The sequence below is a fragment of the Nerophis ophidion genome, linkage group LG13 (genome assembly GCF_033978795.1).
Source record: "Nerophis ophidion isolate RoL-2023_Sa linkage group LG13, RoL_Noph_v1.0, whole genome shotgun sequence".
Lineage (NCBI taxonomy): Eukaryota > Metazoa > Chordata > Actinopteri > Syngnathiformes > Syngnathidae > Nerophis > Nerophis ophidion.
In genome coordinates this window covers 26,878,293-26,904,759 of record NC_084623.1, presented here as the reverse complement: position 1 = coordinate 26,904,759, position 26,467 = coordinate 26,878,293, and the positions used below count along the sequence as shown (strand labels likewise).

General features: G+C 38.5%; 1 protein-coding gene across 1 annotated transcript; it reads right to left on the bottom strand.

The window, feature by feature from the left end:
* Window positions 1–26,467, bottom strand: LOC133564379 (actin-related protein 3-like). Its single transcript, XM_061918635.1, has 12 exons — window positions 26,297–26,467; window positions 23,700–23,755; window positions 21,610–21,734; window positions 17,752–17,862; window positions 15,421–15,516; window positions 15,186–15,293; window positions 12,242–12,385; window positions 10,648–10,821; window positions 6,169–6,261; window positions 5,750–5,875; window positions 5,560–5,643; window positions 1–619 (listed from the first exon to the last, which is right to left on the bottom strand). Exons 1-12 carry the CDS (start codon window positions 26,338–26,340, stop codon window positions 524–526), a joined length of 1,257 nt encoding a protein of 418 aa, XP_061774619.1. The 5' UTR covers window positions 26,341–26,467; the 3' UTR covers window positions 1–523.

Below are 26,467 nucleotides of genomic sequence, written 5' to 3'. Positions count from 1 at the left end.
TGACAAAAATGAGCATTTATTGGAATGTTGTAAGGCATTAAATCCCATTTCCCCCCCATAATTTGATATTAACTATTAAAAATCAATTTGATCAAATAATACTGATCTTACAGTCATGCAGACTCCTCGTTCTAGCCGGTCAGTCCTTGTTTTGTGTCCTGCATCATCGTTTGAAGTGAAAGCAGATACGTTGGACAAACAAAGGGAATACTAGGAGGATTGGCAAAATGAAGGCTGGACCCTTAGTTCAAACTTGCTTATACATTTCATAGTTTTAAACCCTTAATTTCATCCTGGATGTACATTAAAAATGTGCACAAAATATAAACAGGCACACCTGATATTGACTGCATGATAATCTCCATGGTCTTCAGTCATCGCTGCGTGGCGTTTAGTAGAAAAGCATCAAAAATTTGCAAATGGTTTAGTAAAACTGTAAAACCATTTCTCTTGTTTTTTTTTTCCTCAAAAGAAACCAAAGGTTGGAAGAAGAAATGCACCTGTACCCCTGCTGGTCAAACAGTTAAGACATGACTCCAAACACAGGGTTGTGGCGACAAATGCTCGGTCCGATTTCCTCATAGTCCTTTTTGGTGTGGCAGACCTGGTAGAACTCAGGCTGTGAAACAATAGTCAAAGTTAGGGGTAACACAATCATTAAAATATAAATTACCATCATCAAATGTGTGCCAACAGCAGTCCCTCCAGAAATTCGCAATTTCTCGATCACGCAAATTTAAACATATTCAACCGGTCCCTGCAAAGTATGTGCGGCCTTGCAGCTTTGTCCCTCAGATATTTTGGTCAATCAGCGTTGTTTTCCCCAATCGAATTTGTCTGAGCGTGTCAACTTAAGTTTGTTTCTTGTGTAGACGAAGCAGGGACAACTTGTAACAATATATTAACTTTTTATTAATCAAATAGCACAAATCTCATCCTCCCGTGTAGCTCAGGCCTATTTCCTGTTCCTGTCTACCGCACTGAGCCTTTGGAGTAATGTAGTAAACATTTAGCAACACACTGGTGTCCAGCCTTCCTAGTTTACATGCATTTATATATTTAACATTTATTTATGCAGGGCGAGACAATGACATATTCATTTGCATGCTGACCTACAAAGAGGCAGCATTTACATTAGAGATTTTGAAGTGCGATGAGCTCTCATTGTCGATGGACAAACACTTTTCAAGCGTAGAATAAAGACAAAAAATGTCTGCAGCATGTGGACGACAGAGCAGAAAACGAACAGTAAGGAAACCTTTGGTGGTGTTTTTTTCTGTAAATATGATAAATTATTACTTTTATTAGTTATATTCAATTAAACAATAAAGTAATTTGACAATGAGATCCAGGGTGTGTGTTTTTACTGTCATCTAGTGACTATATTAAGGTTGTGTGGCATAAAACAAGTATATCATCAATAGTGTCCCCCTCGATTATCGCAGAGGTTATGTTCTGAGCCCCCTGGTAAGTGAATTTACGCAGTCTTTAAAAGACCTCCACATAGACCAAACAGTTTTCACAAACACTTAACACTTCCTATGCTCTTAAAACATGGCATCAACCTGCATAATTTTAACAACAAAATCAAATGGATATTAAAATCTCAATGTCCTCAAAGGTACTTTTAAATCAGAAATGCACTGAGACCGCAGTAAATGAACTGCAAAGTGGCGAGGAAACACAATACAGTAATTTGTTTTTAATTGTTGTTGAAATGCTGTGCTTTTTTAGGTTAGTTAATGTGGAATGGAAAAGCAAGGTCCCTCTTTATTGAAGCTAACATCATTTATATAGGATTTATGACACCAAAAGACTTAAAAAGTTATCAAGTAAATGGATATGATCAAAATAATATCAATATCATGGAGATTTCCGAGCCATTTTTAGAGATAATGAGCAAGCAAGTCACGTGGTCCGTGACGTAGAGGTGGGAACCACAAATCGCTTCCTCATTAACAACAATGCAAATAAAGCAGACTTTGTGAGAGTCGACGACTACTTTGGGGGGAAAATATATATATGATCCAGAACCTTATATTCTTTTATCTCAATATAAAGAGGATGAGTTTGTCTCCATCAACTGGCATAAATTGAATGTCATAGATGAACAACTTCTAGAATAATGGCTTATTACTCCTATTATCCAGATGAGAGGCAGCATTTATAATCTAGAATAACTTTGACAAGCCAAGACGCGATGCAGCAGCGGCAAGACATCGGCCGGCTCACAGTAGAGCAGCATTAGCTAGTTATCTCTCTGCTATCAATGCGCTGCAAAAAAATAGTTTTTCTGTGTTAGCACTTCTAACAATATTGCTAATATTTGGTTAATATTCAGGTCCATCCATCCATTTTCTACAGCTTGTCCCTTTTTGGGGTCGCGGAACCTATCTCAGCTGCATCCGGGCTAAAGGAAAAGACGCCAACTCATCACAGGGCCAACACAGACAGACAACGTTCACACACTAGGGCCAATTTAGTGTTGTCAATCAACCTATCCCCAAGTGCATGTCTTTGGCGGTGGGAGTAGGGCTGGGCGATACATACGATATATCGCAGGTTTGTCTCTGTGCGATATGCAAAATGACTATATCGTAATATTCGATTATATGTTCTCACACCGTTGCTTTAAGCTGCGTGCATTACATTACAGGCGTGTCTCACTCCTTCTCGTCTGTCCTTCTCACAGAGACGTAAAATAAGCCCGCCTTCTTACATACGTCACATACTGTCGCGCGTCTAGTGTCATATGCTCTCGCTGAGAGCTAACGTTAGCCTGGCTAACGTTAGCTGAGGCAGGTCGAGTTGTATTCAGCTGCGGGCATTACACAACAGGCGTTTCTTAGTCCTCCTCGTCTCTCATTCTGACGGATACCGAAAACAAGCCCGCCTTCTTACATACGTCACATACTCTCGCAAGTCTAGCGTCATAGGTCTCGCCGATCAGAGAGGTAGCAGCATGGCTAACGTTAGCTGAGCCAGGTCGAGCGAGCGGAGCTTGTGACAATACAAGAGAGAGATGGTGCGAAACTGATCACAAATGGAGGAAGAACAATATATGCCCAACATAAAGAGCAGGGTGTCCATCATCTGGCGGTGGTTTGACTCCAAGTGGGAAAATATTCAGCAGACAACAGCAATATGCTGTTCAATGAATATACTCTGATGATTAACCTGTGTGATGACTGTATTATGCTGATAGTATATATTTGTACCATGAATTGATTAACGTGGACCCCGACTTAAACAAGTTGAAAAACTTATTCGGGTGTTACCATTTAGTGGTCAATTGTACGGAATATGTGTTAATACAAAAAGGTAGCAACACTATTAATTTGTTCTTTCATTTAAAAAGTCACCCGTGAGAGAATGAAGGGAAATTAATAAATACAGTTTTGGTCAATTGACTTAGTTGTGATTTCCCTCTCTGCATGAAAGTTTAAAATGAGCATATATTAATGTAGACACATAGAATCATCATACTGCTGTGATTATATGCATCAAGTGTTCATTCAAGGCCCAGGCAAAATATCGTAATATATATCGTATATCGCAATATGGCATAAAAATATCGCGATATTAATAAAAGTCAATATCGGCCATCCCTAGATGGGAGGAAGCCAAAGTACCCCGAGGGAACCCACGCAGTCACGGGGAGAAAATGCAAACTCCACACAGAAAGATCCCGAGCCTGGGAATGAACTCAGGACTACTCAGGACCTTCGTATTGTGAGGCAGGTGCACTAACCCCAGTCCACCATGCTGCCAAACAGCCAACTGGTCCATAACTCTGCTGCCCGGATCATAACCAACACCCCCCCCATTCCATCACATCCATCCTATAAAACCTTCACTAGTTTTCGTTCACTGTCAGGCAAACAATTAACTACAAAATATTCAATATTCAGGTCACGATATGTAAATAGAGTATTAATGGCGAGTTTTGGATGGTTATTAAGGGGGCTTTGTGGGCCGACTAGAGCCCCCATTGGTTCAATTGTTGGCTGATTTTTTTAAATTTATTTATAACTTAGAATACTTAAAAAAATAGAAACATATGTATTCATGTCTTACATAAGGAATGTGAATGATAGGAAGCACATCTCTTTCTAATTTTTGCATATTTCAAGTATGACTGATCGGCTGATATGGTCAAAGTGCAGAAGCGTTCCTGTCGTGACATCATCGCACACCAAATCTACGGAAATTGCCAAAGACATTCGGAGCGGAATATTTAAAAGGCCATCTGAAAATAATAATTATAATAATACATTGAATTTATGAGTGCCTTTTTAAAAAAACAAGGACACTTTACAATATTCAGATACAATAATTAAAATATAATGAAGCGGTAGGAAATGGATGGATGGATGGATAAAAACTACAAAAGCTAAAATCAACATTTAACAAACAAATAAAGAACAGTGTAGAGGCAGTTACAGTGAGTATGCAATTTTGAAAATGTGGGTTTTGAGTCTAGATTTAAATGTATGAAGGGAGTCAATATTGCAGATGTCAGGTGGGAGACAGTTCCAGAGTTTGGGAGCAGAGTGACTAAAAGTTCTACTCCCGTTCTGGAGTAACGATGTGGAAAAGGGCTGATAAATAAGGACGGGTGAAGTTGTGGATGGCCTTAAAGGGATAGAGAAGGATTTTGTAGTTAATTGTTTGCCTGACAGGGAGCCAGTGAAGGTTTTGTAGGATGGTGTGATGTGATGGAATGAGGGTGTGTTGTTTATGATCCGGGCAGCAGAGTTATGGACTAGTTGGAGGCTGTGGACGGGAGGTGACCAGACTGTGAACAAGGATGGAGGCAACATGAACAGCAAGAGAGGGGTGCAGCCGGTTAATATCGCGGAAATGGAAATAAGCAGAGCGAGTGATGTTATTAATGTGTGATTGGAATGACAGTGTGCTATCCAAGATGACACCCAGACTCTTGACCTACGGGGTGGTGATCAGTTGGGAGTTTTCGATAGTTAGGTGGAAACTTTGGACTTTAGAAAGTGTGGATTTTGTACCGATGGGAATATGGTTTTATTACTGTTTGAATTGAAGAAGTTTGAGGGCAAACCAGGATCTTATTTCAAATGTGCTAGGGGTGATTGAGGGGGGAAATGTAGCATTGGGCTCAGTGCAGAGGTTGAGCAAGGTATTATCAAAATTGTGGAATTTTTGTGATGTTTACACTGTATTTTCACATACTTTGCTGATTAGAAATATAATTGGATATGGTTTATTAGATACAATGAAACAATCAAGCATATAGAGTCAACTTGTTCTTCCATTCTATTGGTGCTTTAAGGCTACAGGAAACACATAAAGCCTTTGTGGCAAATTCAGGAAATCACAAGTTGATTTAATGTAATTGAAAAAAATAAGTCTCAAAACAAGGCAACTTTTGTCGCAACTTTATAAAAACGCAACAACTGCAAACCTGCGACCGCAACAATCACAAAAAAAGCCCACGAAATCCTAGAGGGAGTGTAAAAAGTAACACGGATAGATGGGGGATGAACTTTCACTACAAAGAATAATAAATTGATTGTGACTTACAGTCGATGCCAACATTGATCCTCCAAACCAGACGGCATATCTCTGCATGTGATGAGTGATAACTTGAACATCAATTGGCTTGGGCTGAGGAAAATTTGAAAGGATTATATAAAATATTTTTATGTTAGAGGTGAGCAGTAATGTTATTGCTCCAACTGTCGGTGCTTGCAGTCAATGTAGCAAAGCTCACTTTCAGTTTGCCTCCACTCAGCTCCTCGCTAATCTTGAGTCGGGCATCCACAGACCTCTTCAAGTCTCTCTGCAGACGGCGACCAAAATCCCTGAACATGGTGGAGCCTCCAGACAAAACAACGTTCTGACCAAAAAAAAGTGACTCAAATGACAAAGTGAAACATGCTTCTTCCTGGTCAGCGTTTTGAGAGCTGGTTGTGGAGCAATGGGAAATGACTGATATGGATATAATATAGAGCTTTAATTTTTACAGGGTTTTTTTAAGTTTAAAACCTTTTAAAATATTTTACTCCCAAATTAAGACTTTTGCCATAAATTTATAATTCAAAACTTGATTTTCCAGTTTTAAAGTAAATTTTTTTTCTAATTTAACTCAATAGATACGTCATTATGTGGTGCAAACTAATACCAGTTTACCTTATACAGAGGACGCCGGACATCAATGGGGCAGTTCTGGATGACCTCATCAACGACCTCAGAGATAGGCTGGGTGAAGTCTGGGTTGGCGAACTAAGATAGTAGGAAACCAAAAAGAAAAACATGTATAGACCATGATAAGGAAGAGCAAAGCTAAACATTTAACACAATTTGTGTCTCAAACACGCATCGCTGCATTAGTTGTGATCCCAAGATGCGGGGACAGAAAATGACATGAATTTAGGAAATTTAGTTAATATACAAATAGTGCAACAGGGAGGTGAACATGAAACCCTAACAGTTTGCATGAAGCACAGTATACAACGATCTATCACAGTCTGCAGGGTAGGCTGGCATATAAAGAAGCCTGATTGGCAACCTGGAACAGGTGTGCCCAGATTGCTAATCAGGGACAGGTGAGGGAGACAGCCCTCAAGCCAGAGTGCTGGAGCCAGACAGAATGTGGAACTAAAATAAGAGCGCTGGACAGGAAAGAAATACAGAAAATAAGGTAACACAATAGGCAGTCATACCTGTGGAGACAGGTCATGACAAAGTGAATAGCTACTCCATTTGCTTTTTTACATCATGTGACAAGATGTGTCTTCTTATTGGGTTAAAAGACGGACATAACTGTCAAAATATATACTGTATGCGATAGGTTTAGAGTGTGTTTACTGGGAAGAAAACATAGCTGGCTCTTTTAAAAGGGAACTGCACTTTTAGGGGAATTTTACCTATCATTCACAATAAGATCTTTTTTTATGCATGTTAAATATTAAATAAATCAAAAGTCCCCTTACAGTGGAACCTAAAGCATCCAAGCATCCATTAAGGTTTTTTATATATATACACATATATGATATAACTATATATGCAATGTAGTAATGGGCATATTAATAATAACATTTAATATTTACGTATTTTAATCATATTAATCATTCATTTCAAAAACGCATCACAATGTTCATTTTTTTCTACTTCAGCACCGATTTCTACTCACTGTAGACCAGAGGTCACCAACCTTTTTGAAACCAAGAGCTACTTCTTGGGTACTGATTAATGCGAAGGGCTACCGGTTTGATACACAGTTAAATCACTTGGCAGAAATAGCGAATTTGCTCAATTTACCTTTAATAAATAAATCTATCTATCTATCTACATATATATGTATAATGGGTATTTTGGTCTATCATTCCGTCGTACATTTTTTTATTTTTTTACGGAAGGTTTTTTGTACAGAATAAATGATAAAAATAACACTTAATTGAACGGTTTAAAAGAGGAGAAAACAGGAAAAAAATGAAAATGAAATTTTGAAACAGTTTATCTTCAATTTCGACTCTTTAAAATTCAAAATTCAACCGAAAAAAAAAGAGAAAAACTAATTCGAATCTTTTTGAAAAAATTTTTAAAAAGAATTTATGAAAAATCATTAGTAATTTTTCCTTATTAAGAATAATTTTTGAATTTTGATGACATGTTTTAAATAGGTTAAATTCCAATCTGCCTTTTGTTAGAATATATAAAAAATTGGACCAAGCTATATTTCTAACAAAGACAAATCATTATTTTTTCTAGATTTCCAGAACAACAATTTTAAAAGAAATTCAAAATACTTTGAAATAAGATTTAAATCTGATTCTAAAGATTTTCTAGATTTGCCAAAATATTTTTTTTTTATTTTAATGATAAGTTTGAAGAAATATTTCACCAATATTCTTCGTCGAAAAAACAGAAGCTAAAATGAAGAATTAAATTTAAATGTATTTATTATTCTTTACAATAAAAAAAAATAAAAAAAACTTAAACATTGATTTAAATTGTCAGAAAAGAAGAGGAAGGAATTTAAAAGGTAAAAAGGTATATTTGTTTAAAAATCCTAAAATCATTTTTAAAGTTGCTTTTTTTCTCTAAAATTGTCTTCCCGAAAGTTATAACCAAAGTTTAAAAAAAAGAATGAATTTATTCAAACAAGTGAAGACCAAGTCTTTAAAATATTTTCTTGGATTTTCAAATTCGATTTGAGTTTTGTCTCTCTTAGAATTAAAAATGTTGAGCAAAGCGAGACCAGCTTGCTAGTAAATAAATACAATTAAAAAAATAGAGGCAGCTCACTGGTAAGTGTGCTATTTGAGCTTTGATTGATTGATACTTTTATTAGTAGATTGCACAGTTCAGTACATATTCCGTACAATTGACCACTAAATGGTAACACCCGAATAAGTTTTTCAACTTGTTTAAGTCGGGGTTCACGTTAATCAATTCATGGCTATTTTTAGAACAGGCCAGGGGGCTACTCATCTTGTCCTTACGGGCTACCTGGTGCCCGCGGGCACCGCGTTGGTGACCCCTGCTGTAGTTGTCCTGAGGGCCAACAAACATACTTACTGTGCAATGTCTGCTGTCATTAGGATGCAGACTAATAGAATCTTGTTATATTCCCGTTTTAGATGAAAAATTATTCCTAATCCTCGTGAAGAAAAGGGGGGTGGAATCAGGCCTCTTTTCGAGTCGTTCTTGCCATTTTGGGGTCTAAATTAACTGTCAAAGTATACCAACATGTCGGATTACATCCTTGTCCTATTATCCAGGTGAAAGGCATGATTTATGATGTAGAATAAACATTCAGGAGTTAAGCGAGAAAGCACCTTACTACTGGATGATGTTAACACTGGCGTACACGGTAATGATCACGACTTCTGAGTTAATATAAACAATATCACTAATACTTGGTTAATATTCAAGTCATGAAATGTAAATTAAGTATTATTGGTGCTTTTTGAATTGTTTTTTTTATTGATAATAGAGGACATTCCTCAAGGGTGTCCATTATCACCATACCCATTTATCTTAGCTGTGCCGTACTTGTTTATCTTAGCTGTGAAAATGTTAGCAATCTCTGTAGACAACAATAACTCCATCAAAAAATGTTAAGTTTTAGGCACAGAAATAATAGTTGTGTCATCCGCTAATTGACTAACTATTTTCCTAAAAAATTCCAACTGCTATTGAAAAGATTTTATAATTATCCAATTATGCATCTGAAAGACCCTCAGACAATGAGAAACTAAATGTTCTGGTCTGATGAGACAAAGATGGAACGCTTTGGTGTGAATGCCAAGCGTCATGTTTGGAGGAAACCAGAGAGACCTCCCTCATCACCAGGCCAATAACATCACTACAATGAAGCATAGTGGTGACAGCATCAAGTTGTGAGGATGATTTTTAGTGGAAGAAACTGGGAAAATAGTCAGTATAGAGGAAAAGATTAATGCAACAGTGTACGGAGACATACAGGATGAAATCCAACGCCTTTCATCCAACCTGATGAATCTTGAGAGGTGCTGCAAAGAGGAATGGGCGAAACTACCTAAAGATAGCTGTACCAAGCTTGTGGCATTGTATTCAAAGAGTTTTAATTGCTGCCAAAGGTTCATCAACAAAGTATTCAGCAAAAGTTGTGAATATTTATGCAAAAAATTTGATTTTTGTTTTCCATAAATTTGTCAAAAAAAACACTCAAAAACCTTTCCACATTGTCATTATGGGATATTTTCTGTGAATTTTGAGGAAAAAAAATTATGTATTCCATTTTTGGAAAAGGCTGTAACATAATAAAATGTGGAAAAAGTGATGCAATGTGAATACCGAATGTACTGTAGATGACGTCCTGAGTCTTTATTTTTGTACTTTGTGTTTTGTGTGTGGATTGGCTCTACGTGAGCATTATACGGAAACAAATCACCGTTGCCGCTGTTTTATGGAGGTCCAGTCCTAACAGATTATAACATCTTGGGTCCCATGGTGGAATGTTTTGTAGTCGTACTCAGTAAAAAAAAGTACAGCGATTGAGTAACTAACGTGTGGATTCTTTGTTTGGACAGTCCATTGCGCTAAATGACACGCGGGGAAACGGACAAGCTTGTTACGCGCCATGTTTGGCCGTATAATAACCGGAGCACTAAACAAAATAGCGGCAAACCCTTTGTAGTATATTTCGCCCAAAAAATTGATTAATATGAAAAGTGGAATGGCGGGGCTCTCCCTTAGAGATAGGGTGAGAAGCTCTGCCATCCGGGAGGAACTCAAAGTAAAGCCGCTGCTCCTTCACATCGAGAGGAGCCAGATGAGGTGGTTCGGGCATCTGGTCAGGATGCCACCCGAACGCCTCCCTAGGGAGGTGTTTAGGGCACGTCCAACCGGTAGGAGGCCACGGGGAAGACCCAGGACACGTTGGGAAGACTATGTCTCCCGGCTGGCCTGGGAACGCCTCGGGATCCCCCGGGAAGAGCTAGACAAAGTGGCTGGGGAGAGGGAAGTCTGGGTTTCCCTGCTTAGGCTGTTGCCCCCGCGACCCGACCTCGGATAAGCGGAAGATGATGGATGGATGGATGGATGGATGAAAAGTGGGTCGTAAAAAAACGGAGATACCGCACAGTATTAAATTGTAATTCCTTCAGTTTTTTATACACTAACCTCTGGGTGGAAGAAGATCTCAGGCCCCAGGAAGCGCTCATAGCCCACATCAATGGTGAACTCCTTCTTGCTGATGCTGTTGATGCCGGTGTATTGCTTAATCCACTTGGAGCCGTCTGTGTCGTACTTGTGGAACTCTTTGACAAGGTCTGGGCACACGTAGCTGAAGCGCTCCTGCCAGGGAAGCAACATTTATACCAGCCTTAGAATTGCACAAAAAAAACAAAACAAGAAGACTGAGCGAATGCAAAAAAGGTGCCAACACAAGATCTACATCTGTTCCTTCTTTTTACATATCGGTCAATGACTGTCTCAGCAACACTTGAATTGAGAAACAGGAATTTTTTACATATTTTTTGAGCCTCAGTTTACACTCAACCACTTTTCTACAACATTTTTGAAGATGATTTAGTTCAAATCTGTCAAATTTTGTCAACGTTTGATTTTACAATGACAATCTAGCACTCTCTGTAAAATTTTAGTCACCACTTTGTTGAAACTAAATCTTTATGACTGTATAAACAGCTTTCTCATGACAACACTATATCACCAGTGTACAGCTGGTGTATACAAATTGAAGAATATTTGTCAACACAAAGACATTGTGTAAATATCTGGGAACACAAGGGAGTAGCAGGATAATTGGGTCTTGGTGGTAGCGTGATAGGCAGGGGCTCCATGAGTGCTACCAGCAGTGGGGAGCTGGGGTTCATTGGGGGAAACATGAATTCCAACATATGCTGTGATATTGTGGAGTCGAGCATGGAAAATGGGTGGTGTGCCCATTTCCTATCATGATAAAAGTCAAAACACACTTCAAATGATGACAGGTACCTCACTGAGGAAGGTGAAGGTAATAGAACGTCTTAGAGCATACACCTGTGGGGCATAATCATGCAGAATGAAGAAAGGAAAGAAAACTGGAAGGTAGCAATTCAGGAAGAAATATAAGCAGCGAACAAGGCAGAAAGAAACCAAGGCAGGCAGGAAGGAAGGGAAGAAGAAATAAATGCTTGGACGAAGGCAAAAATGATGGAAAGAAGGAAGGAAGGAAGGAAGGAAGGAAGGAAGAAAGGCAGGCAGGGAACCACAAAGAAAATCGGTAATGAAAGAAGGAAGAAAGGAAAGAAGGCAGTGCAAGGTGGAGGAGTGCAAGGTGTGCACAAACAACAAGCAGTACAACTGATTCAATGTCCAAAAGGATGAAGACTGGTGCAAGACAGCAGTGATTACACTATTTGGTTCACTGTGCAAAATACTTAGTCTCAATACATGTCTTCAAGCTATCTACACAATAATGGCTCCACTCTTTCCCAAGCTGTACATTGACTAATCTAAGTTATATCAAGGTTTGGTCTATTGTCCCAGTAGAAGGTAAAAATAAGGTTACCTAAATGTGAGGGTTATACTTTTTTCAGCTACTGTATGAGTTGAACTGAGCATGAGTGCTATCAAGTGTTGTCATAAGGAAACAATATAAGTTCTGCTTGGACTGAAACAAAAAAAAAACTGAAAACCAAAACTATGGTATTAGAGCTTAATAATAGAGAAATAAATAAAAAGATAATTTTTGATGAAAAAAAAACTGACATACCTTGACTGCTTTGGCTGTCTCCAGTGACTGCTCTGGTGGGATGCCCACTTCCCGCTCTCTGAGAAGCTGCTGAGTGAAGTAAGTAATGTCTCTTCCTGCGATGGGAATGTGCTTTATACAGCTCCCAATAACATAACCTTCAGCCTGAATCAAAGAAAAAAATTTAACAATTTAGCTGACAAAAAAGGGTTGCAAAGGATAGCAATCTTTGTAATCCCTTGAAAACATTAAACACAAAGTGGTACCTTACTTTTTGTATAATTTGTGTTTCAACTGACATTTTCACCAAAATCTTGTCCCAGTTTTAGTGTACAGACTCAGTTATCAAACGGCCAAACATTACGTTCAACAAACTAGTCCGTTTACTCTGAGTTTCCTACGCCATTTGGCTCACCCTACTCAGTGGGCTAGTGGTTAGAGTGTCTGGCCTGAGATCGGTAGGTTGGGAGTTCAAGCCCCGGCCGAGTCATACCAAAGACTATAAAAAAATGGGACCCATTTCCTCCCTGCTTGGCACTCAGCATCAAGTGTTGGAATTGGGGGTTAAATCACCATAAATGATTCCCGAGCACAGCACCGCTGCTCCCCTCACTTCCCAGGGGGTGATCAAGGTGATTGGTCAAACGCAGAGGACATATTTCACCACACCTAGTGTGTGTGTGACAATCATTGGTACTTTAACTTTACTTTAGAGATAGGGTGAGAAGCTCTGTCATCCGGGAGGAGCTCAAAGTAAAGCCGCTGCTCCTCCACATCGAGAGGAGCCAGATGAGGTAGTTCGGGCATCTGGTCAGGATGCCACCCGAACTCCTCCCTAGGGAGGTGTTTTGGGCACGTTCGACCGGTAGGAGGCCAGGGGGAAGACCCAGGACACGTTGGGAAGACTATCTCTCCCGGCTGGCCTGGGAACGCCTCGGGATCCCCCGGGAAGAGCTGGACGAAGTGGCTGGGGAGAGGGAAGTCTGGGCATCCGTGCTTAGGCTGCTGCCCCCGCGACCCGACCACGGATGAGCGGAAGAAGATGGATGGATGGATGGATGGAAACCAGTCTGTTTGCCCGCATATCATTCCATGGAATGGAGTGTCCAAACGAAGAATCTGCACGTTGGTGATTCAGTTTCTTTACTTTTTTTATTGAGTACGATGGCAAAATAATCCATTATGGGATCGAAGAAAATTTCAGGTTCCAGCACTTTGATAAGGAAGGGGAGAAAACCTATGAATTAAATAGAGAACTTAAAGGCAGCTCTTCAATCAAAGGTAAAAGTGGTGTTAAATGTTCATTCATACATTTCATTCATCATGTGTATTTAACATTGTTTTATGCATGTAAAAATACACAAATTATCTATAAAATGTGTTTTGTGTTCAAATTTTTGGCTGTCTTGACTAGATTAATAATAATGGATTAGATTCCTTCGTCCCTGGCCCATTCAAACATAAAAGGACGCAGTAAACTGATGATCATTGCATCCTGGGTATGCACCTCAATTTTCTATTAAAAAAGATACATTGCGAACAACAAGTTGTATTTAAAATCAGAATAAATAGCAAAATAAAATTTGTTCTCAGCAGACCAGAAAAGCAATGTTTCAACCCTCTGTGCATATTTTCAGCACATATGTGATCGCCTTAGGGGACATGCTGTAATTAAATTTTAAAAAAACATACTGATGAAAATGACATTAAATTGCGGTCGCTGTTTTGTTTTGCATACATGCTTCTTGAGATAAAAACCTGTTTTTCCAGTAAGAAGGGAAAGGAAAATGCAAAAATGTCACTGAAGAAAAATATAAAAGCCATTGCTGGTCAATATACTATTGCAACCGTATTTTCTGCTTTCACTACTACTGATGGGGCAGCACGGTGGTAGAGGGGTTACTGCATCTGCCTCACAATACAAAGGTCCTGAGCAGTCCTGGGTTCAATCTCGGGCTCGGGATCTTTCTGTGTGGAGTTTGCATGTTCTCCCCGTGACTGCGTGGGTTCCCTCCGGGTACTCGGGCTTCCTCCCACTTCCAAAGACATGCACCTGGGGATAGGTTGATTGGCAACACTAAATTGGCCCTTGTGTGTGAATGTGAGTGTGAATGTTGTCTGTCTAACTGTGTTGGCTCTGCAATGACGTTACGACTTGTCCAGGGTGTACACTGCCTTCCGCCCGAATGAGGCTCAGATAGGCACCAGCGACCCCCCCGCGACTCCAAAAGCGACAACAGTAGAAAAGGGATGGATGGACTACTAAAGATCATCAGAATAGTACACTTCCGTCTCCTCTACTGCACCTGATACAAAATAAGTGCATCTACCATCTGCATCTTCCTGTCCAGCAAGTTATTTTTTCTGCAATTGTGGCTCATCACCACATACAAAGGTCTGCACAACATTTGGACTACTCACAACAAAAAAGGCACATCCATTGTAATTGAGAATTTTTCACTTATGTGTAAAAATCAACACTTATTGATAATGCATTTGGGTACCCATTGTTTATTTGATTTTTCGTCATTTATTTTAGTGCTACTTATGTTGTACAAAAATGCTATTTTATTTGAACTGTATATGTCATGACAATGTGACAGTTGTGTTGCAATAAATATTTCAGATTTTGATTTTAAAAAATTGTTGAATTTCAAATACATTTTAAACACAAATTATCTCTTAATTATAGTTATATTATACCATACCACTATCAAATGGTATGTAACACTACACATTTAAGAAAAATAATACCCATTTTTTCAGGGACCCCCTTAAATAACCACCTGTGGGTCCTGAAGACTCACTCCATTGAAAACCTATCAACGTCACCGGATCCGATACTATCTCCAATGCCTGGAAATTGCCGGGTGGGTAAAGAAGCGTATACATACGCGCACAGACACAACAGCAAGACTGGAAAAATACACACATTTTAGAGGCAGTATGAATGAACATGACTCACTACAGGAATGACATGGGTGACACCATCCCCGCTGTCAATAACCGTGCCTGTCAATGTTCTTTCTCCCACTTGTCTGGATGTCCAGGAGGCTGCAAGAGCAAGCACGGCCTAAGACACACACAAACACACAATACTGCATCGTCACTCACACGTTAAAAACGTTGCCATTCTGATTAAGGTAAAAAAGGATATCATTCAGCATTGTTCATATATGATATCAGCATAGAAGTCTGACCTGCACAGCAATGTACAGTCCTGGTACATTGAAGGATTCAAACATTATCTCGGCTGTATATTCTCGGTTTTCCGGTGTGTTCAGAGGAGGCTCAGTCTGAAAATGTATAAGGGATAAAACACAAACATACAGGGAATAAATAAACTGCACCTTATCTAAGGTCTTGTTCGTATGTGGATATAAATCAGATATACATCCGATGCGACTGCAGTCTAAATGATCGTGTTGCGTTCATCCAATCCGACCAATATGTCATCAAAAAGCTTTAAACTTCTTCATTCTTACCCAAAATAGACGGAGGTAAAATAAATGGTTGACAAATGAGCAGAAAACTGGCAAAAATAACATGTTAATATAATATATAGCAGCTCACATCAATGGTCCACCCCACATGTCACCGACTGCTCGCCCACACAAGACCTACAAAAATGAGTCATTTTTACTGCCGTAAACAGTGCAGCACGTGTGATGTCATGACTGCATGCGGGTCAGATTGAGTTCACATCAGACATTGCATTTTTTTTTTGTAATATTAACGACTACATAAAAAGATGAGATTTGACAAAAAAAATCTGAATCGGACATTCTACCCTGCAGTGCGACCAAAGCCTTAGATATGTACTACAATTTGGACAGGTTGAAGCATAGGTACTGTTAATTTTGGCGTTTCACTGTACCTTTTTATTTAAAAAAAAATTTTAACCAAATAATTTAATATAAAAACAAATGTAAACATGTAAACACCAAAGTGATAAGCAAGTTTGCGGAATTAAACAGTATATATTTTTAGATATATATTGACTGGATTAACACTAGGTTTTCAATGACTCAATGTTCACACTTGTGACAGTCTGCATGTACAGTGATTTTCATACTTTAATTTCTTTGTGGCTGCTTGCCTAGGATGAATTTGAACCACAATAGATAGACTTGACGGTAAATGTTAAGTATTTTTTAAGTTTATGCACTTTAATGTGGAGGCTCTTATTGCAAAAACTTTCACTTTAAAACCGCCACTTTTGCTTCTGTTTTGCTAGTTACGTTTGGTAGCTTTCTATGGATCCAGAAGTTTGAGTTTTGTAAAGCTTTGAGAAACATGTTTGAACAGGAAAAGTGTGTGACGTTTTATTAATCCATCCATCCATTTTCTACCGCTTATTCCCTTTTGGGGTCGCGGGGGGGGGGGGGGGGGGGGGGCTGGCGCCTATCTCAGCTACAATCGGGCGGAAGGCGGGGTACACCCTGGACAAGTCGCCACCTCATCGCAGGGCCAACACAGATAGACAGACAACATTCACACTCACATTCACACACTAGGGCCAATTTTTAGTGTTGCCAATCAACCTATCCCCAGGTGCATGTTTTTGGAAGTGGGAGGAAGCCGGAGTACCCGGAGGGAACCCACGCATTCACGGGGAGAACATGCAAACTCCACACAGAAAGATCCCGAGCCTGGATTTGAACCCAGGACTGCAGGACCTTCGTATTGTGAGGCAGACGCACTAACCCCTCTGCCACCGTGAAGCCTTTTATTAATTAATTAATTATTAATTATTAGCGTTTTATTAATGTTCTTATTTAATTTTAATTTTAGGTTTTATTTTTAATACCATTTGGCTGCTAAATGAAGCTAAGAATGCTCACCTGCACAGGAGACACCTTCTATGTGTAAGTATTGCTGTCATTTTTTACATCAATATTCACTTTATATAAATTAGAAGACAAAATAATAACGTAATCTTGAACTTGTGTATTTCAGATACTGAACTAAAGTAATGGAAAGTGTGTCAATGTTGCCAGATTGGAATGGACAAATGATCTTACCAGAGGTCTGAAATGATCATATTGAGTAAAATTATCATGCATACCCGATTTGATGTTGCTCAGGACCATCTGTTACAGTAAAAACATGACCACAGATTGAGTATATTATCATTTATAATACGGTTTTACCTTTGAATAAAATAACATTTCTGATTCTGTTGGAAAAAGCTCTTACTCACAGAACAGCGCCCCCACCTGGCTGGAAAGACGCATGTGAAACAATGCACAACATGAAGCACATTGTAACATGTGTTCTGTTTGTGTTTGATAATATCATGTCTTAAAAAGATCAACATAATCCTACATTATGGCATTTTTGATAGTACATCGTAGCGATAGTGAAATTATGCAAATACAAAAATGATTGTATGTTTGCAAGCTTCAAAATCAATAATTTAGAGATAGTGTTTGCTAAAGCAATCCCATATTGATTACTAATTCAATAGGCGACTTTTACACTTTATATTTTTAAGTTGACATTGTTTTCTTTTTTCTTCATTGTCTCACCAGGAGGAAGTAGTGGTCTTCAGGTTCGGCCCTAAGGTACTTGAAGATGATTTGCTCCATGAAGCGCTCCATTAGGTCCCAGTCTTCCACAATCCCATGACGAATTGGCCACTGTTGATATCAAAATATGCATTTAATAAACAGGTCATGAACCATACTAAACAGTAGTTGGCAGACCCATCAGGGATCCTGCTCTGTCTCGCTGTAATGCTTGATCCTGTTCTGTCTCCCTGTAATGTTTGATCTTGAATGGGATTGTGCTGAAAATTTTAATTTCCGCTTCGGGGATTAATAAAGTATTTCTGATTCTGATTTTGATAAGGTTTGATGTGTTGAAGCTCAAACACCTCTTCATGGAATGTTTGCAGATCATGTGCTACAAATAGCAAACAAAAAGGCCTCTTCTGAAACAGTGACAAAGTCCCACGCTTTCTATGCCATGTTTATTAACAATGAGCTCAGGGGTAATTTATGACAGACTAACAGGGGAAACAAGTAGTTGATTTGCTCACCCTAATCCACCTACAACAGAGTTTGGGTAATTTCATTGGAGCATTTTTTTAAATCAGGTATTGTCGCTGTCTCTTGACGTCATCTGATTTATTGCTATGATGTCATAATATCTTATATCAGCCAGATATTTGTCTGTTCGATATTTACGGTCCACCTCTATAAATTGCCATATCGGCCAGAATATAAAATTAAATTTTTCCATCTGCAGATTTTCTTTACCCTCTGACAAAGACAAAAATAATCAATTATTTTACGGTAGGTTTAGTTTAACAAAGAAAGACAGCATTTTTGGGATACAACTGTTTTTCAGCTAATTGTTGTGCATCAGTTTGGGAGCCTATATTTAGGTTATGAACCTACCCATCTCTAGTTAGCGTAGTAAATCTCACGAAGAACTCCGTAAAAAAAAAAGATGACAGAGCTCGTCGCTCTCAAACTTGGTGAAGCAGTTGGAGCGTAACTCTGCACCATACTGAAGCAGAATGAGTCGATAATGCCAGCCAAGGACATTGAAATAATATCTAAATGGCAGACATTTATCCAAGAAAATATGGAGAAACTGCTGATGATTTGTTTGACAGAGAAGAAGCTGGAAAGAGATACAGTAAAAGTCCACCTGCCAAGGTACATGTTGTAAAATTGTATTACATTACTTCAAAAAACTACTTCACTTGTTGTACAAAAGTTTATTTCAATGTTTGTCATACAATTTTTCTTATCAAAGTTTTTTTTTTTTTTTTTTTTTTTAAAGGCATGTTGCATGTTAAACTGTGCTGTTTTGGTAGGTTCTAGCATGCATTAACTGCATGTTATTTGAATCCAAAGGGAAGTATTGATTTGTGATAGTATTTTGAGTTACAACATTTAAGTTTATAGCTCAACATGTCCGAAAGGAAGTAGAAAGAAGGAAAGCGTATTGACTCCTTTCCCTTCTTTACATCAAATTCCAGAAATTACTAATATATCTAGAAATTACTAATATGTCTGTTCACTTCCTGTGCTCAAAGAAAAATATTTATGTTTTTGTTCACTATTAGTATTGGAAATTCTGCTTTTTGTCATTACATGATGCCCTTAGCTCTATGTACCCATTTTTGATGGGTGGTTTTTCGGGGCCATAAAAAACAGCCACAATCCAATTGCACGTCACTAATGGGACACCCTTGTTCGACCACGTTCCCTGGCCCGGAGAGAAACCTTGGCGCGTGATGGAAAAAGTGTCTACAGATTCTATTTAGCATGCAGGATAGCTGCTAGTGTGACTCCCAAGGAGACAAGCAAAACAGCGTCCACACCTCACCGTCCTGATAACAGCACCAGGTCAGGAGGTATTGATGCATTTGGACTTTTTTCACCTTTTTTGTGACTTAAAATAATATGCTTTAATCAGTGATGATATAGAGTGCTGATAAAAGAGATAACAAGAAAAAGAAGGGCGCAATTAACTTTCAAAAAATGCTATTAAATAATTCTTAGTCTCATTTAATTGATTTGACATGCACGCACCCTCCAATGCAGGGGTGTCAAACTCAAATACAGAGTGGGCCAAAATTCTAAACGGAACAAAGCCGCGGGCCAAGGTTGAACAATTTAACCTTTTAATAGGGACCCAAACAAGTTTTGCATTGACTATTGAACAAGCAAGGCTTATATAATTTTATAGTGACATGCAAAATCCAGTTACAAATAAAAAATATCAATGGCATATCAAATAAAATGTTAATAAAAATTGAATGCCTCTATTCTATTTTCAGCCTTCTGAGGTAAATATCAAAACAAACTTTTTCCGCAGGCTAATAATGAATTTGAAAATAAAATAATAATGAATGAATAAAACATTCCAGCCTTGAAGTAGCAAGAAAAAGTGCATGAAAAAAACCTTAATTATTGCTCAGTTCGCTACACTGATTTGCTTTAACACTGAATGTGGAACAAGCAACGCTTATATAAGTTAATAGTGCAAAATCAACTTAAAAAAAACAAACGAAAAAACATCAATGGTATATAAAAAAAATCTAAATGAAAAATTGAATGCCTCTTTTCTATTTGCAGCCTTCTGAGGTAAATATCAACATTAACTTTTTCCACAGGCGAATACATTTGAAAATAAAGTAACAGTGAATTAATCAACCATTCAGGCCTTTTAACTGCTCGGTTTGCGACACACGGTTGTTGGTAGCAAGCGGTGTATATTGTAGCGTCCCGGAAGAGTTAGTGCTGCAAGGGGTTCTGGGTATTTGTACTGTTGTATTTATGTTGTGTTACGGTGCGGATGTACTCCCGAAAATGTGTTTGTCATTCTTACTTGGTGTGGGTTCACAGTGTGGCGCATATTTGTAACAGTGTTAAAGTTGTTTATATGGCCACCCTCAGTGTGACCTGTATGGCTTTTGAATAAGTATGCCTTGCATTCACTTGTGTGTGTGTAAAAGCCGCATATATTATGTGAATGAGCCAGCACGCTGTTTGTAAGGAGGAAAACCAGACATGACGACAGGTTGTAGAAGATGCTAAAGGTAGTGCCTTTAAGGCACGGCCCCAATATTGTTGTCCGGGTAGAAATCGGGAAAAATTTGGGAGAATTGTTGCTCCGTGAGATTTTCGGGAGGGGCACTGAAATTCGGGAGTCTCCCGGGAAAATTGGGAGGGTTGGCAAGTATGAGTATTAGCGGTGAATGCGGTGTACCGGCGGGCCAGCTCTAATGTTAATTGGATATTGCCTCAAGGGCCAAATTAAATTACACGGCGGGCCAGATTTGGCCCACGGGCCAGAGTTTGACACCCATGCTCTAATGTAAAGGACTGTTAACATATTTGCCAAACTAAATTCCAAAGTTCAGGGACGGCAGAAAGATATACGTATGTAAATAAACCAGGCATGTACAAAGTGCAGCTCGTGTTTCATTATGGTATTAAAAAGGCAGCAAAAATTTTAAAACATGACAAAACAATACCCGCAAGAAAAAAATATTCACAATATCCCTGACCATGACAATGCCCCCACTGGAATGTGAGTGTGAATGGTTGTCTGTCTATCTATGTTGGCCCTGCGATGAGGTAGCCCTAGAAAATGGATGGATGGATAATTCAGCCCGACTACATTGCATTGTTTTTCGTATAGTTGATGTACAAAATGTATCAACTGTGGGCCATGCATCAATTACTGGTTCTAAATGTGGCAGTAGCTTTATAAATTTTGGACACGCCAAAGTCGGACAAAGGGAAAGGGGAAGCATAGTTCGACAGGAATGGTTGAATGCGTGTGAATTAGCCAAATGACAAAATTCAAAGAGCTCTGATTGGTTTCTCTTTTGAAAGGTGTCAGTTATCGAATGCAAGAAATACCTTTGTGGAATATGAGGGTTTATCTACAGCTTCATCTCCAATGTAGAAGTCCAAGTCATCCACTCCCTTCATCATCCTTCGCTGAGCCTGGTCTCCAACTTTGGCGGACTCTTTGATGGCAATACCTGACAGCACATTTAAATTGATGAGTCAGCAAGGATAAAAAAATCTCTATTTGGTTGGACTAACAGTTATGGAGCACATGTTCATGGGTATGCTGCCAAAATAGGGATTTATTGTTAAATCAGATATTTTTATGTACAAGAGTCATTCACCTTTCCAAAAAATATGTGAGTTCTGTGTATGCCTAATGTGAATGGAATGCATCCATGAGCTGACCCGCTAGCTCACAAAACATGACTTGCCAAGTGTTTACGGAAGTAAACATGGCTTCAATTTTAGTAGGTCTCAGTCCAGGTGCATTTGTGGCAATTTCAAGGATTTTGTTCAACCGGCGTCAACATTTTCTCAACCAAATTATTTGGCATAGGAAATTTAAGAAAGAAGAGGATTTTTGCAGTCAGTTTGTGGGGCATTTGCTTCGACGTGGGTTCCGAGGAGCGTGTGTGAAAGCACTCGGAACCTGAACTGGTAAAACATTGACCTGAGTTCTAAAATATCCTCTTTTTGCTTGTTTCCTGATCATTCGTCCACTATTTATTTTCACGACTATCTATTTTAGTGAAGAATTATGAAGTTTGTCGCTTTTTGATGACGTATGGGTCGGAAACATGCGACACAGTCATTCAGACTGCAGTCCCCTTATGTTTTTGTTTTTTTGTTGTGTTTTACTTTGTAGCTGTATGTAGAAATGGTGCCGTCGTAGTTGGTATTTTTCTTTAATTCTTACACTAAGAGAGCACAGTCTACCAAGTCAGATTCCTTGTGTGTTAATTATACTTGGCCATTAAAGCTGAGTTGGATTTTAATACACTTAGTGATCACATTAATATTCCCTTACGAAAGAGGCTTAGGTCGGATATAACAAAAATTGTAATCGTAGTGTTGACATTAACATGAAAAAATCAGATACAAGTCACATATGACCTGCAGTAGGGATGTAACAAGAAACGGTAATAATTACTGCAGAAAACTCCCAACGGTTATTATTACTGTGTTAAATTCATATTATCGAAAGACCAAGATAGATAACTGCACTATGATAAACACACAGTCTGACTTGCGCCAGCTTGCTAGCTTAAATGCTAACATTAAAACAAGAGATTCATCCATCCATTTTCTACCGCTTATCCCTTTTGGGGTCACGGGGGGTGTTGGAGCCTATCTCAGGTACAATCGGGCAGAAGGCAGCGTACACCCTGGACAAGTCGCCACGTCATCGCAGGGCCAATACAGACAGACAACATTCACACTCACAAGAGATGTTACCATATTTCTCCAATAAGAAACAACATACCCTAATCTAAACTTATATAAACACATTGCTGTCTGAGCAACTAAGATGTTCAATTATGCAAATTGAACCTATGCTCTTAGCCTGAGTGATTGAGGATGACGAGACAGAGTTGTTTCCACAGAGGTGTTTTTACGGAGCATTCAAGGACCGCTAAACAGAGTAGGACAACACCCGTTGGAAATAAGAATTAATAATACTAATAATAATAATAATATATTTTATTTGTTACCTACTTTTCATTTAAATACATCTTAAAGTGCTCCAGTACAAACCAATATTCAAAACAATAAAAGCTTAGCCATTAAAACTAAAACTTTATCAGTGAAGCTTTAGAAACACAAAACGAAGTGGGTATTCTAACAGTGTGTCTATTAATTTTAAGTTTATTTTACTTTTTTTTTTAAAATAACTTGGTCAAAAGATTTAAGTGTGTGTATAAGTACTTTTTGGTGACATTCAACAATACCGTGATAATTTTGGTTACAATAAGCATTATATGAAATTTTCATATCTTTTCCTGCAGCGTGTTAGTCTGGGATTTCATCATGTATGTAATAGATCAATGGGGAAATTTTTTTTGCTAATTTTTGAATTCACGTTCTTGAAACAAATTCAGTAGAAATTATCTCTTGAGAGGCACATTGTGAACTAGTGACGTTAATGTAAAACTCACATGATGGAACAATGAACTGTGGTTCTGTGTTGCCAGCATATCCCAGCTTGGTGTAACTGCAAACAAAAGGAAAATTAAACATCATGTGTAAAACTTTATTGATGGTCCTTCATCTCAAATGTGGTGTAGAAAACAACACTTATTGTCTATTAAACCATGAGATCAATGAACAAGTATCCCAAGTGATGCCATTAGGACACACTATGCAAGATGATGGGTCTATAACAGAAGCACGGACCCAAAAAAACAATATGTGACAGCAAAAATCTGGAACGACCATAGTGAACAGTCCCAGCTAGCCTACTTTAACATGCCTCAAAAGGCTTGAAATACACCACAAGTCAGAGACGGCATATTTATGCACTGAAAAACGGAAGTTGAGCTCGGACAATTTAATTCTATGGTTAACAACTGTTGATAAAATATGATTATCTATAATATTTGAAGGGCATCTTAAGACAATGAAGCCACTTTTTTTTTTACATGCAAAACTACACCACAAACATAACATATTAAGTTACAAAGGGTATGCCAACTAGTGGAGTTAGTGGTTCAGGAGATAGATTGGATCATGCAGTCACTGCTTGGGCAAAATAATTTGGGACACAGTAGGGCTGGGCGATTATATGATCGTGATCAATTGCAGGTCGATCAAACATGGCGCAAATGTCAGTGACAACAGCCAATCACAATCGACGTTTTCCTGCTCCACAGCACCGCAGAAGGAAGCAGAATGACTGAACTTGGAGTTAAACGCAAAGCAAAATAAATGTCAGCCGTAGTTATCCTCCTAAGAGGAGGAAAAAGCATCTGTTAAATGACGCACATTTGCAAGTTTTAATAATGTTAACAGTGTATATAGCATCATAATTTCAAAATGGTAATGTTTATATGTGTTTTAAAACGCCTTCATGATCCCTAACGAGGCAGTTTGTTTATTTTGGGTCTTGGATTCCTGCATAAAAACTCAAAACTATTTATGTTTGTATGATTTGATTTGTTATTTATTAAGTATTTTAATCATTTAAATGAATCTAGTTTCTTTAATTTTAGGGAGTGTTACTTCTGCAGTGCCTTCCTCTCATCAGCCATGCAGCTACTATGCCACACCGTTACGTTGGTGCTGAGTGTACTCTCCACCACACACATGTAGAAGCTCCTAAAGATGGAGCTTCCAAGTCTAGCACACTGCAGTTTCCTGAGGAAGTAGAGACATTGGTGTGCCTTCTTGACAGACAGGAAATGTTTTGGCTCCAGGTGAGGTACGAAGATGCCTGTGAGCACTTTGAGTATCTAATAGAAAGGCGCTATGTACATCTAATCCATTATTATTATTATTATGAAGCTGGAGACCATTTTCACAGCTTCTGCTCCGATGTGCAAGAGGGAATGGTGGTGTCTGACCTTGCTGAAGTCCACCAGTATCTCCTTGATCTTTTTACATTGATGCAAAGGTTATTGTTTTTGCACAAATCCACCAGATGTTCAACCTCCTCTTTTTACTCCTTCTTGCTAGCTTTATGACAATTTAATGACTTTTTACTATTAAGAAAGCCCTGAATTCACCGCATAATACGAACATGTGGCCAAAGAGGGCTACATTTCCCTTGCCACTTTTCTCATGCACTCCAAGTCCTTATCCAAAATGCTTGTTCTGTATAACGACTTTTCATATTTCTATTGCTGTATTTTGGGAGTAAAGTGTTTTAAAAGAAGAAGCAAGGGGTTGTATGTGCAATACATGACCAAACCACTGCATTGACTATACTTCCGTTTTTTAATAAACACTGTAGGTATTGATATTGGAAATAATATCCTGCAACTTAAGTGTTTGGTGATAAGGTAAAAAATGATTAAATAAAGGGGCCTAAAATAGCACACTGTAGATTCCAATTTGGGAACAGTCTGGTTAACAGTATTGAAAAAGGGTGATGTTTTTTGAGGAATGCAATGTAAGGAGTGTCTTCTTCAAGCCTCTACTTGAAAGCAACTTCTCCAAAACCATGCTTGCAGGCTCAGTCAAATCCAGTTAAGAGGACTAATATAAGGTTAAGAATAACAACAACGATGACATACAGCATATTTTTAATGAGTACATTCACGTCACAGCGAGAATAGTTTTTTTTGTATAAAAACATGCTTATGTGCAATACTGTCTAATTTTTAAATCAACGTTTTCTTCATTAAAAAAAGCGTTTCTGGATGCAAAGACGCACGAGACAGTACTGTGGACAAATAGTTCGAAAAATGAGCCAAATGTACAAAAACTAAATGTAAAAAAACTGCAATATTCAATAAATAACCATATATGGACTAAAAGAATGAATGAGGAAGTGTAATGCTACGCATGCGCAAATTACTCTGAGGACCCCGAAAAGGTGCTACATTGTTTTATTTATTTATTCATTTATTATGTCGGCAGCAAGAAGCACCCAATATTAATTGGCTGTCATGTCGAAGCACATTTAGTGTAATATGTTTAAATTGTGTATTAAAACAGGAAATAAAGTATGTCTGATTCTGATTCTGTGGCGTTAGCGTCCTGCATAAACAGACGTTTACAACCCGAAAGAGTGAGCATTTAATAAACGACTTACCCTGTACCACAGTCCACGACACACGCCGGTAGCCGCCCAGCCATATTTCCAGTTTCTGCTGTGTACAAACGTTCAAATCAGACTTTTGACAAGCTTCTGTGTCTGTCGACAGGCGGAACCTCCAAGCAAGCCTGCTGTGACGTTTCCACTTCCTGCCGGAAGTAAAGTCCA

Coding starts and splice junctions, on each gene's coding strand:
- LOC133564379 (XM_061918635.1), bottom strand. CDS start 26,340: ATGGCTGGGCGGCTACCGGCGTGTGTCGTGGACTGTGGTACAGG. Junction 17,863..21,609: donor AACCCTCATATTCCACAAAG/GTATTTCTTGCA, acceptor TGATATCAACAG/TGGCCAATTCGTCATGGGAT. Junction 15,294..15,420: donor GACTGTACATTGCTGTGCAG/GTCAGACTTCTA, acceptor TGTGTGTCTTAG/GCCGTGCTTGCTCTTGCAGC.